The sequence below is a fragment of the Hydra viridissima genome, unplaced genomic scaffold (assembly GCF_058129835.1).
Source record: "Hydra viridissima isolate aposymbiotic clone 2 unplaced genomic scaffold, HvirCarnegie_v1 scaffold_8, whole genome shotgun sequence".
NCBI lineage: Eukaryota > Metazoa > Cnidaria > Hydrozoa > Anthoathecata > Hydridae > Hydra > Hydra viridissima.
In genome coordinates this window covers 11,925,423-11,942,272 of record NW_028324307.1, presented here as the reverse complement: position 1 = coordinate 11,942,272, position 16,850 = coordinate 11,925,423, and the positions used below count along the sequence as shown (strand labels likewise).

The 16,850-nt window shown below is 29.6% G+C and overlaps 3 protein-coding genes across 18 annotated transcripts in view; 1 reads left to right on the top strand and 2 right to left on the bottom strand.

The window, feature by feature from the left end:
* Positions 1-4,046: 4,046 nt before the first annotated feature.
* On the bottom strand, positions 4,047-6,604 carry LOC149885128 (uncharacterized). The gene is made up of 2 exons (XM_090095295.1): positions 6,324-6,604; positions 4,047-5,804 (listed from the first exon to the last, which is right to left on the bottom strand). The coding sequence occupies exons 1-2, from the start codon at positions 6,451-6,453 to the stop codon at positions 4,885-4,887; spliced, it is 1,050 nt and encodes a 349-aa protein (XP_089951421.1). The 5' UTR covers positions 6,454-6,604; the 3' UTR covers positions 4,047-4,884.
* A 1,724-nt stretch (positions 6,605-8,328) lies between these two features.
* Positions 8,329-16,850, bottom strand: part of LOC145187073 (voltage-dependent L-type calcium channel subunit alpha-1D-like) — a 45,048-nt gene continuing 36,526 nt past the window's right edge. For 15 of the 16 annotated variants that reach the window (XM_090095274.1, XM_090095272.1, XM_090095269.1 and 12 more), the window contains 6 exons: positions 11,473-11,582; positions 11,320-11,340; positions 11,025-11,173; positions 10,054-10,234; positions 9,545-9,943; positions 8,329-9,168 (listed from right to left, as the gene is read on the bottom strand). In XM_090095274.1, coding sequence (XP_089951400.1) covers positions 8,617-9,168; positions 9,545-9,943; positions 10,054-10,234; positions 11,025-11,173; positions 11,320-11,340; positions 11,473-11,582 — 1,412 coding nt within the window. In that variant the 3' untranslated portion in view covers positions 8,329-8,616. The remainder of the gene's footprint in view (positions 9,169-9,544; positions 9,944-10,053; positions 10,235-11,024; positions 11,174-11,319; positions 11,341-11,472; positions 11,583-16,850) is intronic. The other variant, XM_090095271.1, reaches the window with a different exon arrangement.
* LOC149885127 (uncharacterized) lies at positions 13,595-16,796 on the top strand. The gene has a single exon (XM_090095290.1). The coding sequence runs from the start codon at positions 13,730-13,732 to the stop codon at positions 15,686-15,688; it is 1,959 nt and encodes a 652-aa protein (XP_089951416.1). The 5' UTR covers positions 13,595-13,729; the 3' UTR covers positions 15,689-16,796.

Below are 16,850 nucleotides of genomic sequence, written 5' to 3'. Positions count from 1 at the left end.
AAAAAAATTATTTTTGGCAAAAGTTTAAGATATATTGTGTCTGTGTTTGATTAACACCTGCACAGCCAACATAACACCAGCCTTGACATATTGGTAAAACTGAACTAGAGAGTGCATGTTTTTAAGGACTGCTTGTCAATACAAAAGTAATACTAAAACTTTTTTTTTTGTTTAAGTGGTGAAGTTCGTATTGAAAGTATGGATGTTTCTCTAATTGAAATCTCAAAAGGAATTTGTTAAACTTTACACGCATTTTTAGCGGTCAGAATGGTTGCGTCGGTACAATTAAGGACATGCCTTGAGGTACAATTTACGAAACTAATCTGACATACAGTTAATTTAAAAATTTGGCAACTAAAAATAAGACATTTTAAATTCTAGGTATTTATTTTGAATTTAGATAAATTATGCTTTAACATATATACACTGAACAAATCATATCTTCTGCTTTTTTTAGTGAAATACGCTTAGCCATAAAAACCTAAAATAAGAAATCTCCAACAACAAACCAAGAAGAGCTTACTCTGGCCTTAATACAGTTGGATGACAAAAAAAAACAGTTGACTACATAATTTCAATCAGCAAAGATAAAAAATAAGTCAAAAAATTTCTTGTGGGTTGTAAAAATAACGAGTTATGTTAAAAGTACAATATAGGCATCGGTACAATTTTAGCAACCTTACCCTATACAGCTTTTTTTAAACAATTGTTTTAGCAATCAAAATAAAATTTTAAAAAAACTATCAGAAAGAGTCTGCATAATGACAATTAGCTACTATCAGTCCCTGTTGATTATGCGGTTACTACAAAAAAAAAAAAAAAAAAAAAAAAAAATGAAAACTTAAATGAGCTTTTCAGAAACGTTAACGGAGTAAAAAATGTAAATTACACTGGTGTACAAAAAAAAATTTTCGCTCTGAAAAATATTAGAATTGTTTCTTGATAATTTAAAGACGCTGAATTTTTTGCCAATTAGCTCTAGTTTCCATTCATTAGAATATCTTTATTTTATTGATAAATGGTATTACAACCTTAACACGCGATAAAAACTACTCAGCAATGTCGATTTTCAAAAGAAATGAAACGAATTTTTTTCTTCATGTAAACACCTTTAGAGTTTGGTATTAACAGAGAAAAAAGAGTTTGACATAAGGTATTAAAAGCAACAAAACTAGAGCTAATTAAAGAAAGTGAATATGATTTTCTTATTCAGCGTTCCAAAAGTCACCAAGAAACAGTTCTTACATTTCCTGCACCAAAATAGGTGTTAGCCAATCTTATTCTGTACTCATAGACAGCAAATAACACTAATTTCGTATAACATCAAGTTGAGATTAATGAAGTGCCTTTTTAAACTTTAGTAAAAGATAATGGACAATTTTGAAACTTTAATGAAAGATTGTGTCACTTTCCGTTTTGAGTAACTATAATTTTCTAGAACAGTAATGTGTGCACTTCCGCCGGCTTCAATCAATGGTTTTGACTATTATTTTGGTGTATAGTATTGATTCCAAATTTAATGAGCAATTATGAAACGATGTTTGAAGTTTATTTTATTTTTAAAACGATCGTTTGAGTATTCTTTCAATTATTCGAACACGTTTTTGATAAATTAGTTGTAAATATGGCTCTTATCTTGAGCAAAGCATTTTCATCTTTAATTCTTCATATAAAATACATTTAAACCTAATATTCTTTTTAGATATATAGTACTCCTGCTACTTCTCGCATTTTTTTAATTGTTGATCATCTAATATCATTTTTCAATCTTTGGTGTTCTATCATTTTTAGAGCATGAACTATTTTCAAGGCTGTATAACCACCTTTAAGTTCAACAACTCAACTCTTTACTTTTACAAGTGAAGGTAAAGAGTCCTTATTCAGTACTTGTTTTTTACTTTCACCTTTCTAAAATTAGGAATTTGTTTAAAATTCAGTATTAATTTTCTGTGCATAAATCTGGTGAAACATGTAGAAACTTTACACAGAGATTAAAAATATACAAGGATGTAATGTAGAATACTCTTAGAGAAGATAAAAAAACTAAGAACTACAAAAGCAATAAACATTATCAACAAACATTCACTTGGAGTGCAGACCAATTAAAAAAGAAAACCCAATTTTCTCACCTGCTACAGAGAGTCATCTATTTTTCATTTTTACATAAAATTGCCTGCGTGGTGCTTTTACCTTCGCACCAGTCAGTGTTGTCATATAGTCGGAGATATGTTTAACATTATATATATATATATATATATATATATATATATATATATATATATATATATATATATATATATATATATATATATATATATATATATATATATACATATACATATATATATAATTATATATACATATATACATATATATATATATAATTGTGTATGTATATATACATATATAATCTATATAAATATATATATATATAATTATATATATAATTTAATATATATTACATTTAGTTTACTTTAATTTCAATACCCCATTATTTATCTAAATGTGAAGTTTTTATTTGATACTTTTTAGCAGTCAATATTTCAGCCATCAAGAAGATGAATGTCTATCAAGAGGATGAATGAGGCCCGGGCCAGCTTACTCTGGAAGGCCTATAGATCTCAAGAATTGCTATAGGAAAGTGAGGGGTATTCTTTTGCAGATGAATTTCAATCTTCTGACTTTAAGACTCTGATTCACCAATTTAAAAAAGTCTGGTGAATCAGAGTCTTAAGTCAGAAGATTCACTTGTCACAATTCTGCTAAATCACTTTCTTTTTCTGCACCTCTACTTTCTCTTTTCTTTTTTGTCTCTCCAAAAGAATATATTTAAAGTTCCATCTACTTCCTTAATATTTATTTTTATGTCAAATTTCTTGTTTCAAATAAAGTGAAAATCTTCTTCTATTGCGTCATCGCTTTTCATCTTGTCAGATCTATTTTTTATATTAAGTAAGCATCCAAATGTGTTACTATACTATATAAAAAAATCATTCGACTAAATAAGTGTGCGAAATAACTTTTTTTTTTCTATTTACTTGGAAAATGCAAACATAAGTTTGATTTCTAAATTGTCTAAATACGCAAAAAACCAAAAATGTTATTTTGTGGTTTAAAAAAATATAAATATACATTTTGTAATTGTCATAAAAAGATATTGCAATATCATTTCGATAGTTTTTAAAGGCATCCTTATATACAACGATTGGAAAAGCTATTCAACAGCTAATATCAAATAGTTATATATCATTATCTTATATAGGTTTATAATCTTACGTAAGTATTTCATAATAAATTGCCTTAATATGTAATGTAATAATTAGTTGGCAAAATGTTATCATACTTCGTTAAATAAAATATTTTAAAAACATTACGTTAATTTTTGATCTCTCTTTGTTATGAGAAATAAGCTTTGAAAATCTAGTGGGAAGTAACGAGTTAACACGCTACCTACCGGGGATTCGCGCGTGCTTTTTGTATCTACTATTGAAATACAGAGCAATATCCTGAACACCCTGTGTTATGATGTACTTGTAAGAAAGATAGCGAGGACTTCATCAAATATTTACCAAGCTTTTTTTATACCCGATGTTTTAACCAACGATCATTTGTTTATAAAAAAGCTGAAATGGCCAAAACTGAAAGCTTGGTTTCCGAATGTATAAAAAATTCCTTAACGGATGGATGAGCGGGATTGTACAAGAAAATTGTTTTTTACAACTTATGTCAATTGAGAAATAAGTTTGATGTTGTATATGAAATGCTCAGTGTTAAAAATACTTTAGACAAATTTTTGTCAATATTTACGGTTTAGAATCATTTTTAAGCTGAATTTTCTCAAATTTTGCGACTTGTGTATTTTTAACACAAAGGTCTTTCATTCTGATAAAAATAAAAGTCTAAATCTAAATAAAAAGATTTTTCATTCTAATAAAAAGCATTTCACATTTTTTTAGCATCTCTAATTTAAAACATTAACACCTTTTGCATATTTAACAATAGCGTGAAATTCATATTAAACAAAGTATTTAAAACAGAACTTAGAATTTCTTTTTTCTTAGCTAGATACCTGATAAACTCGTGACTTTAAACGTAACGTATTTTTTATAAAACGACGTGACTTTGAAAATCAGTTTTTTCCCGGCATTTTGAATCTAGGAATTATTAAACGTGCAATATTATAAATATTTTACAATCAAAAAAATTCGAAAGAGATTTTGAACTGTTTGGTCCCGAAATCGTAATAAAACATTTGAAAATGAATAAGTACCAAATCAAAAAACTTTAGAACGCCCTTTGTTTTATTTTTAAATCAATTTGAAAAACGTTTATAAAACCTATTATCTATATTTTGAGTTGAAATTTCGGAGTTTATTTAAATTTTCATAAGGTTCGGAAAAGAATGGTTAAATTTTCCAAAAAATTTGGGGACATGACGTGAATTTTTTTGTGCCTAATAAAAATTAAACACTCGTGATGGAAAAGAACAATCGAGATTCTTGTCTCGTTCTCCCAACATTCATAAGTTTCAATATCATGTGATTGAAGAAAAACAAAAAAGCATATAAAATATTGTTGAAATAAATCAATGGGCTACTATTATGTTTACAAAAATTTTAGATAAAATTATAAAAACGAATAAAACATAGTTTTGCAGACGCCAAAACACCATCTACCAAAGTAAGATAAAAATAAATCAAAACTCACAAAATGAAGAGTTTTTTTTGTGTTTTTATTAAATCAAAATTCACAAACTAAAGAATTTTTTTATTAGTAACGATTTCACTGAACTGTTTGCTTAAATTGCTTGAGACTTCTTTTCAACAAATATAAAAATAAATCTTCTAAAAATTTATAATGTGAAAAACTGTATGTTAAAGATACTTATAATTTGTTAAATAGGTCTTGCTTTGCCTTCCAATCATCTTTAGTTTCTTTTACTTTCTTGCGTTGAGGAATTACTGACAATAGTGGCTTTTTTATCTCGCTACTTTTTTGCGATATAGATGGTGAAGCATTTTCTAGAGCATTGGTAAATTGAGTTATTGCATTTTCTGGAAGTATTTCAAACTTCTCTTCACTATCAACATGAACTGGGGATTTATCCCCACTTTCCTCATTGTTTGTTTTAAAGTTTGCATCATGATCTTCTGAATTCTTAACTAAGTCAGGTTGAGTTTCAATTGTCTGATCTGAGACTTGAACCAAATCAGCTTGATTTTCTTTGGTTTCAATTGAGTCAACTGGAGTTTCAGCTGTTTGAACTAACTCATCTTGATTGTTAGTAGTTTGAAGTGAGTCAGTATAAATTTCAGTCGTTTGAACTGAGTCAGCATGAACTTCAGTCTGTTGAACTGAGTCAGCTTGAACTTCAGTCATTTGAACTGACTCAGGTAATTTTTCATTACTTAAACTGTTAGGTGTGTCATAAACTTGTTCTATATCTGAAGCTATCTTAACTGTTGAAAACACATTCTGCAATTTTTCTTCTTTTTCATCCTCATTCATCTCTTTTGCTTTTTCTTGAACGTCATTCTCATTTGTTTTATTCTCTTCTTGTGTAGAACTTTCAGAAACAGGAATATCAAGAACACTTGAATACTTTGCAAAATCTGCAGTGATAGGGAGATTCTTTATTTTCATGTAATTATCTGTTATACGGTCAATAACCAAGAGTGTAGTATGGAGTGGGAATTCTTTAATTGCTTTAACAACATCTGCATGTGAAAAGTTTTCAACATTTGTTTCATTAACCTCAATCACTCTATCACCAACACTTAGACCTGACTTCTCAGCTGGACTTCCTGTAAAAAAAAATTTGATGGGCCGAACTTCTCATATACATGCATGTATTGTAGTTTTTTAAAGATTTGTGCAAAATTAAATATTTCACAAACACAAAATTATTATTTAACTTCTTCATAAGTCTCCCTATCCTCATATCATGTGATTAAGATATCTCAGATTATGTGCCATTAAATAAATAAATACTTTCTTAAAGCTTTTTTTTTTGTAATTGTAAATGTATTATAGTTTCCAAAAAATCTATTTATTTTATGGCATAAAAATGTTAAATGTCTTAGATAATAATATATTAAAGTAAATTAAATTAGGCCATCTGTATTTCTTTCAATTTAAAAAAAGTAAACAGTATAAGTTTTTTACATAGAAGTTATATTAAGCATAACTATCTGCTAACTTGCTAACAACTATACAAAAGTATTTAAAACACACACACATAAGCATAACTTGACAATTATGTCAGGCTGATTTAAAAGTTGAAAGAGAAAACAATTCAGAAAAATATGACCTCAAAATATTACCTGCATCAACAGCACTTATATATTGACCTAAAACTCCTTTTTCTCCGTGCAAGTTAAATCCATAACCTTTAGCACCCTTTTCAATGCGACAGAGCCTAGGCGCTTTTACCAAGCCGGTAGTTTCTTCCATTTCTTTTCTTTCCACCGTTTGATCTCCTTTATTTTCCAAAATAATTCAGTGCAAAAAGATATCGAACACTTCTAATTAGGTTTGTTTGAAAACAGCTTTTGTGTATTTCATTTCGCCATATCACAGCGGCAAATTGATTTGTTTACCTTCATCTTGATTGAAGTAGAACTCCTACGTTGAGCATAAACATGTTTTTTATTAGCCTAATATCACTTATTCTTTTTTAATTACAATGGCAGAAGAGTCCAACAAATAGACTTTCCAGTTAATGTACCTTTTGTCTTCTTGTTTTAAGAAGTACATTAGAGCTTGAAGCTAGTCTTTTTCCTTTCAAAGTGACTTTTCTTTTTCGGCTGAACTAGTTTTGAAAAGTTATAATTTTAGAAAGTTATAAGCTTCTTAACTGAAATTTCTGACATGACTTTATCATTTTAATTATACTTTTTATTTTACTATCTTACGTGTTTTTTGTTACATTATTTTACTAATTATTTAATTACATGCTATTTATTATTTTGGTTAAAACTTACTGATTTTGTTAAATAAAACACAATCAAAAAATAAAAGTAGCGGTAAAAAAAAAAAAAAAAAAAAAAAAATTAAGAAATTAGTGTATATTAAGATATAAAACGTTTGTAAAGTCATATGTATAAAAAATATAAATTTAAGAAGAAACTTTATAAATCATCTCAATTTTGAAACGTTTTATTGGCTTATCCTTCGCATTGAATTAGGCCTATGACAAATATTCCAGCTGTTCAAACAATTAAAAATATATTGAATGCATTGTTCAATTGTATTATGTTGAAGATGTTAGGGTTGCAAAAGCAAATGTCATTTTACTCTTTTTCATTTAATAGAACGAAAAGGTAAAAATTGCTCAAAACATTTTCTTTTAAATGTTTGACAAGCAAAATATTGAAGAAACTTGGTCAGACACGTTACCTTGACAATAAATATTATTTTCATAACTTGATTAAAAATTTGATTGTCAGAAAAAACTCTTCCAAAAGTTTCCTAAAACATTTTTTTTTTGTAACATTTTCAGAGCATGACAGGAATAAAATCACTAGTGATCAAATGTAAGATCACTAGTGATCAAATGTAAGACAGGAATAAAATCACAAGTGATCAAATGTAAGAAGAATCAAAGCAAAAAAAAGTTTAACAAATAGAAATATTATTTACTTGCCATCTTAAAAAAATATTTATTTTGGTGATAAATTTTTCTTTTCCAAAATTTTCTAATGACTTTGAATAAATTAAGCTTAACATGAAACCAAACTACTTCCAATGAAATCTACACTAAAAATCGATATCATTTAATTGCGTTACTATTACCTTATAACATCATAATTTGTCGAACTATAATTTTTTAACTATGTGCTGAATATTAATTTTGGATTTGTTCTAAAATAAAATATTACGATTTTTAGTTTTGAAAGATTCGATATATATTTTTTTATAACTTGTTTTCAAAACCTTGTTAAGAGGTTTTTGATGTCGTTCTAGAAGATATTCAAACGTACGATGCGTACATAGCAGACATACTTGAATTGGTTGCTAGCATAGGTAAATTTATTGGATCGGAGGAGTTCGAAAACTCTCTCAAATATTTTTAGCGCACTAGAAAGTCCTGCGTATTGAGAAAGCTTAGAACAATCGAAAGCCACTACCAAACGTTATGCTGCCACTCAATGTTTTCTCAAGGATATAACTAATCTAATAAAAATTCTAACAATTCAAAGTCAACCTTAAGAATCCCATGACACCAATTTTACAAATTTTTCGTCGTGCTTAATCACTTCGGAAGTTTAACGCATATTGTGTGGGTTCTTCGTTAACTTACGAGTTTAACAAAATTTAACAATAGTGTTGACGAAATTGACTTTATTTCTGTCTTACGAGGGGTTTACATCATTATATTTTTATTTCAATCAGGTTTTTTAATTTTTTTTTAAAATTTAAAAAAAATTTAAACAATGAAGTAAGATATAAATCTTTCTTTTACTTCTAAATCCTTTGTAGCAAATGTGAAAAAACCTATGGGCCACTACACACCAAAAAAATTGGTAGCAAGTGAATTTACTAATGAAGAATGAACAGTCAGAATGCATTTCCAGTCGATTTGGAATATATTCTTTAAACGTGAACTTTTTAATTTTAACACCAGGTATCCTCTTCATTTTCACTTATCTTGTATATCCAGTGAGGTTGAATTCCTTTCTCTAGTGAACGAGACTCACTGAATTCACAGAAAAGCTCATTTGTTTGTTTGCCAGTATCACTATGAATACTCTGAGTTTTTTTTAACTTTCTTTTTCGTGTTTGGCAAACTTTATGACAATCTACTTCATTATTGTTTTCAGAGTTAACAGAATTTTCGAACTCTTCCAAAGATGAGATGCATTGATCATTACGCGCTAGGGGATAATTAAAAGCATTAAACGATGGACTGCAAGTCCTAATAGTTCGTCGTGTAGATTGAATTAAATCGGGTATGTTTTCTTCATTAGATGAAGCTTTTAAGTCCGTACTAGATAAAGGTCGATGATTATTCGTCTGAATATCTAAAAATTCTCCACCTTCGTCATACGGAATCTCTAATTTAATTAACGGAAGAGAGACAGTAAAACGAGACGCAGAACCTCTTGAATCCGCGTTTACTTCGCTTGTTCGAATCGATCGACCCTGTTCAAATTCACTTTGGTTCTGCTTTAAACAAAAATGAATCAAAGCAAATAATTTAATGTTTTACAATATAAATTAAAAAAATGAATCAACAGGTACACAGGGATCGTGGCGTCGGTTTTTATCTAAGGAGGCTACGAACCTTCGTCCCTCCCCCTCCGTCACTGCGATCCCTGGTAAAAGTTGAAAACTGAAATTGATTTTAAAAAGATCGAAGCTAGAATACTTAAGCAGAAAATTTTCATAGAAAACTTTTGAAAAATATAATATATAAGGAAATATATAAGTATATATAAGGATATAAGTATAATATATAAGGAAATTAAATTAGAGAAAGAAATGTCTGAAATTTTTTTTTGAAAAAAGTGAAAAAGGAGATCAAAAATATTAATGAAAATACCCTTTCATGATCTCGTGGCTGAGGATTTAGAAAGCAAAGTATAGGCTTAGCAGGATCACGCAGAGCTGTTAATATACTATTAGTTAGTTCTTGAGCAGTCGGACTTTGTGCCTCGTTTCGCATACATTCAAGTTGACTAGGAATGGTCTGAGGGCTTCCAACTTCGAAACTGGTTGAATGTGCTTCCTCTTTTGAATGAAGGTTATCAAATACATTTAAGTTGTCTCCGCACGTGTAAACCGTGCGTTTTTCGTCTGCTTTATCGTTTGTCTCAACAAATGCACTTCCTATATTTTGAATCAATGCTCGAGATATACGCCGGCCGTCATTCTTTTTTAACTTTTTAGATGGAGATTTATTCGGAGAGTTTCGTTTCGACCGGTTAAATGCCTCTTGGAACTAGATAAGAAGTAAAAAAAAAAAAAATTAAGTTGATTGGAAAATGAGTCGAAAGTTGATTAAAAAAGCCTTTTCATGCACCAGCAGATAAAATTTATTGCTTTACTAACATCACTTTGTATACTGTTCGTTGATAGTTTGACTTCGAGCATCGGAAGAGATTTTTGGGTTGATACGCTTTGTTTACTTGACATTGGAGAGTTAAAAGGAAACTCAACTGACGGCCGATTAAAGAATCCAGCCGTGCTTATGGATCGTACTCGAAGTGGAGTACTTTGGCGGTCACCGAAGCTAAATAATGAAAGATTACATCTTAAACTATAGAAGTAGAAATCTGGTCTTTCAAAAATCTTTATAAACCTAATTTTTCAGAAATCTTTATAAACCTAAAACAAAGTACGCAAAGTTGATTAGAAAAAAAAAAACATTCTCACTGAGATTCTCTCGCATTTAAACCGTTAAAATCTCATTGCAAGGAATAAAAATAGAAGATCAATATGAAATGAGTTTTTAAACGCTTTTTGAGTTTTTTTTTTTTTTTTTTTGTTAATTTATTGCTAATTTGTGTTTAATTTTTAATAAATTATGAATAACTTTTATTTTTTTATTGCTAAAAGTTTTTGAAAGACATTTTTATCCTCAACTCAAAAAAACATGGAAATTCTAAAAACCTAGTAATATTAGTTCTGAGTGTAAACAACTATCAAATATTTTTATGATGATCACGATTGCGAAACAAGATTTTTGTTTAACATAAATATCTGCATACAACATTCAATCATACTCTCTTTGATTATTCTTCACAGCAACTTTCTTTACATTTACGTAATATATGTACAATCTAAACACAATGCAGCTGTTTAAGAAGCACGTCCTTATAGTGAAATATTTTTCTTCGTTAAACCCCAAATGTTTATTTATTTTAAAAGAAAACTAATACCTGCAACTTTAGGATCGTGAAAAATATCATTTGTGGAAAAATATTACAGAAAGTCGCTAATTGAAAATATATATATATAAAAAAAAAAACAAAAACAAAAAAAAACAAAAAACAAACAAACAATGAACTCAGTATTGTTACTTTAATTTATTCGGATCAAATGACGTGTTGCTTTGTGATCGTTTTCTTTTACTAAAACTGTCTTGCTGTGATTTTGACTTCTCCGAAACTAGAGGTTGAGAGGACGTCCGCAAAGCACCCATCATTTTTTGAAATAAAGAATTACCACGCTATACAAAGTTAAAAAATAATTACAGCTCATTAATAGTTAAACCATTAACAGAATCATAATTATTTTCCAAAAAAAAAACAAAAAATAAATCAATGCAGTAATTAGAAATTCAAAAAAAAAAGTTCCTAAATTTTTAGAACAAACCTTGTGCGCTGCTTCAAACATCTATAAACATTAAGACAAAAAAAATCATTCAAAATTATTGATGATGGTAGCAACTCATAACAAAAGTAACAAAAGTTTAGTTTTTTAACTAAATTAAATATCGGTAAATTTTTAACAAATCAATAAAGGCACCTCAAATTGCGGTAGAGTACAGTTTTTCCGCCGCTGAATTTCTTTGAAACTTTCATAAATCAACTTCGCTGCATATATTTTTCCAATTGTAATTTGTTGGTCACTTAATACTAAAGAAAAACGTATCACATGCTAAAGACTACACTTTTTGAGATGTTTCAAAAAGTTGCGTCAAAGTACTTATTATTTAAAGATTCTGCAAATTACAATATATGAAGCCAGAGTTGTTATCTGTCCAATATGTCCAAGACAAATTTTCTGCCGACATAAAATATGTCCGAAATATTTTTCTGCCTACCAACTTTGACATAATTTTATGTCTAAAACATTTTCTGCCGACATAAAATATATCCGAAATATTTTTCTGCCTACCAACTTTGACGTAATTTTATGTCTAAAACATTTTCTGCCGACATAAAATATATCCGAAATATTTTTCTGCCTACCAACTTTGACATAATTTTATGTCTAAAACATTTTCTGCCGACATAAAATATATCCGAAATATTTTTCTGCCTACCAACTTTGACATAATTTTATGTCTAAAACATTTTCTGCCGACATAAAATATATCCGAAATATTTTTCTGCCTACCAACTTTGACGTAATTTTATGTCTAAAACATTTTCTGCCGACATAAAATATATCCGAAATATTTTTCTGCCTACCAACTTTGACATAATTTTATGTCTAAAACATTTTCTGCCGACATAAAATATATCCGAAATATTTTTCTGCCTACCAACTATGACATAATATTATGTCTAAAACATTTTCTGCCGACATAAAATATGTCCGAAATATTTTTCTGCGAACTTACTTTGACATGATTTTATGTCTGAGACATTTTCTGCCGACATAAAATATGTCAGAGACATTTTTCTGTCCACTTACTTTGACATAATTTTATGTCTAAAACGTTTTCTGCCGACATAAAATATGTCCAAAATATTTTTCTGCCTACCAACTATGACATAATTTTATGTCTAAAACATTTTCTGCCGACATAAAATATGTCAGAGACATTTTTCTGTCCACTTACTTTGACATAATTTTATGTCAGAGACATTTTCTGCCGACATAAATTATGTCAGAAACATTTTTCTGTCCACTTACTTTGACATAATTTTAGGCCTGAGACCTTTTCCGCCCGACAAATTATGTCAGAAATATTTTCTATCCACATATTTTAACATAATTTTATGTCTGAGACATTTGCTGTTTCTTATTTTAGAAGAAAAAATCGTACAACTTTATTGCTCATTTTAGATTAATTTGACGAGTAAAACAAAAGTTTCGATTTCCCCTTGTTAGAATGTAAAAACTTAGTCTTTACTATTGAATGTGGTTTTTATTATATGGCGTCCTGTGCCGCACTAGAAATTATGTTAAGTAGAAAGGAAAGTAGAACTTTTAAAGGGTCGAACCATTTACAGCATAAATTCTGGCCAAAATTTATCTTTTAATTTAACCGAACCGTCAGAATCGTTTTTTGAAGAGTAGTGATCTTAACCGAAAATTTATTCCAAATAAATCAAATATCAATGATAATGTTTGGTTGTTAAAATTTTTTTTTCTCTTACACGTTTTTTAAAGAGAAAATATCCCTTTTCAGATTGTAAATGATACAACTCAAACAAATTAAATGGCAATTAAATGCCTTAGAATCAAATATTTGTCTGCTCTCCTCAATCAAACCACATGGCATTATAGGTTGCTAATATTTGGAAAATTGGCATTTTTTTTTATCCAATGGTACTTTATGGCCATTTACCTTTATTTTGGCATTTTGACACAGAAAAATTTAAGTTCTCGAAAAAGTATTTATTTTGGAAAAAAAGTTGAAATTAATTTTTGCCCCTCAAGAACTTTTAAGGATAATTAAAAACAACTTTTGACTTCCGATCCGAAGATTAACTAGTTGATTTCATTGATGAAATTTGTTCAAAATAAAGTGACGGAATCATTTTGAAACAGCCGCGATATGAAAAAGGGCATTATTATGGCATTTTACATGTAAAAAATGTTGGCAACACTGAATTTAATTGTCAATTAAAACGACTAAAATATGACGACTTGGAATGCTCGCTTCTACGTTTGAGACATTAAAACGATTTTCCTAGCCGCATTAAAAAACGATTATTAATCTAATTATTCATTTTTCGCGGTTTAAACGATTGTCCTGTGGTATAAATAGATCTTGGAATAACTATTTTCTTGTCACTGTTTTTGTTTTCCTTAAGATTTAAAGACAAATATGGAGAATAATTTATTGCACAAACAAGTGAAAAGTCAATTTGAAATTAGTAAAGAAGGAGGAAAGTGTAAAATGTGCAAAAAATTTTACAAAGGCAAGTTAAGTAACCTCAAAGATCACCTTCTTCGAAAACACAAAGAAAAAGCTGGCGAAATTGACTTAGTTGAAACTACTTCGGCTACAAGGAATCGAAATAACGATGAGATTCAATTAATTAAACGAATCAAGCTGGATGTTGATGTAAATCAATTAATTAGAGAAATGATTAAGTTAATGATGAACCGTAACTTGTCTTTCGCGTCAGCTGATGAAATCGGACAATTGTCTTTAGTGAAAAATGCACTCAAAGAATTCAAAATTGTTATAAATCGTCACAGCATGAAACGCTACATTCAACTTGCGTGTGAAAATATTTTTTCGCTCATAAGAGAAGAAACTGAAAATGTTCTTGTCTCGTTGATGTTTGATAGTGCGTCGCGATATGGAAGAAACGTGTTTGGAGTTAGCTGTAGATATGTGAAGGACGGGCAAATAGCTGACAGAACCTTAGGCATACTTACTCAAGAAAGTCGACAGTTTGGCGAAATTTTAGCTGCTCAGTTAGAAAATGTAATTGGAAAAATTGGAAAATGTGCTAATGATATCTACGCAACTTGCACAGATCAAGGAAAAAACATGACGAAGGCTTCAAAAATTCTTCAAAATGCACAAGTTCAAATGAAAGTGATCCTTGAAATTTATGGTGACGAATTTATAGATTTCGAAGACGAGGAAATTGATATTGGCGCTTTAGAGAATGAAGAAGGGAATTATAGTGAAGCCCAAACTGTTTGTGTTGAAAAATCAGTTGGATCGTTCTGTTCAGCCATGTTTTGTGGCGCACATGTGTGTCAGCTAGCTGCTAAGGACGTAACATCAATGTTTGAAGATGCATTAAATAACATCAGAAAAGTTGCTATCGAATCCAAGAAAGTAGCATATATTCAAACATTTAAAAATCTAAAAAAACCTCGTGTAGACATTGAACCACGCTGGGATTCCACGTTTTTGATGATAGAAGATTTCCATACCAACGCAGAAGCATATCAAAGGCTAAGACACGACCAATTAAAATTAAATGATGCTTCATGGAGTTTAATAGATGAATATTTCGATGCATTTTTACCAATACATTCGGCTATGATGGATTTTCAATCCGCAAAATTATCAATTAGTGAGTTCTACGTTCGATGGATTCAAATGAAAATAGGAATTGAAGACGTTCCAGCAGGTGATTTGGGATTAAAAATGCTACTGACCAACGCAATCAATACACGAGAACAAGTTTTTTTTAAATGTGAAGCATTTATTGCTGCTTTAGTTATGGATCCTAGATTTTGCTTTACATCGGGTCATCAACTGTTTAATACAGAAATGTTGAATAGAGGAATTATACAGCTAATCAAAATTCATCAAAAACTTTGTACTCAACGAGAACAATCAAGTTTTTCATCAACAGAAGAATCCATACAATTAAATGCGTCATATTCCTCAAATACTTCTGAAGAGATGATTCCTATCAACTCAGAAGAAATTTATGCTGAAAAAGTACGCCGTTTCATTGAATATACTGGAGGAGGAACCAGACAAGATATTGCTAATGCAGCTTTAGAGTCAGATCAAGATATTCGTCAATTAATTTTAAAATGGACTCTTAATGAACCGCGAGTGTCATTAGACGTTGAATTCAACATTCTTGCGTACTGGAGGAAAAACCAGAAAACAAAATGGAATCGGCTTCATGAAATCTCGCAAGTAGTTTACGGTGCAGCGTTCTCCAGCGTAAAAGTTGAACGTGATTTCTCTGGATTCGCTTTGGTTTATAGCCATCTACGTACTCGCATTTCAAATGATTTCTTAGACTCCATCATGGTGGTAAAAAATAATCTAGATTTGATTGATAAAATAAAATTTGTTTAAAAAGCTAAACGTTTCACATTTTCTATTAGTCAATTTTTTATGGCGCCCCAGTGCAAGAATCGAGTTCTGAAAACCTTTTTAGAGTCGAAACAAAAAAAAAAATTTTTTCTAACGTAATAAAGTTCTTTTAGATTTTGTGTTAGCAAAGTACTTGACAAAATTCTAGCACAAAAAGTCAAAGTTAATTTATAGAATAGATTAAACGGCCGTGATATAAAAATCTACAACTGAATTGCATTTGGGTCAAAAGACTCCAGCATCAAGAGTTTTTTTAATGCGGCTAGGAAATTCGTTTTAATGTCTCAAACGTGGAAGCGAGCATTCCAAGTCGTCATATTTTAGTCGTTTTAATTGACAATTAAATTCAGTGTTGCCAACATTTTTTACATGTGAAATTCCAAAATCGTGAATGTAAAATGCCATAATGCCCTTTTTCATATCGCGGCTGTTTCAAAACGATTCTGTCACTTTATTTTGAACAAATTTCATCAATGAAATCAACTAGTTAATCTTCGGATCGGAAGTCAAAAGTTGTTTTTTATTATCCTTAAAAATTCTTGAGGAGAAAAAATTGATTTCATCTTTTTTTCCAAAACAAATACTTTTTCAAGAACTTAAATTTTTCTGTGTCAAAATGCCAAAATAAAGGTAAAAGGCCACAAAATACAACTGGATAAAAAAAAAAAGCCAATTTTCCAAACATTAGCAACCTGTAATGCCATGTGGATTGTTGAGGAGAGCAGACAAATATTTGATTCTAAGGCATTTAATTGCCATTTTAATGGCTTGCGTTGTATCATTTACAATCTGAAAAGGGATGTTTTCTCTTTAGAAAAAGTGTAAGAGAAAAAAAAAAATTTTAACAACCAAACATTATCATTGATATTTGTTTTATTTGAAGTAAATTTTCGGTTAAGATCACTACTCTTCAAAAAACGATTCTGACGGTTCGATTAAATTAAAAGATAAACGTTGGCCAGATATTTTCTTACGGCTAAAATTGTATTCTAACCGCTGCTTTAAATTGTCGTTCGTCCTGTGGTTAATCTATTTTAACCTGAAACGCCGCGCTGCACAGTGTATCGCTTCATTCAAGCTAGGTGGACAAAAGTCATATCAAGAAATCAACTAATTGATAATATTTTCACAATAAAAGTCCTAT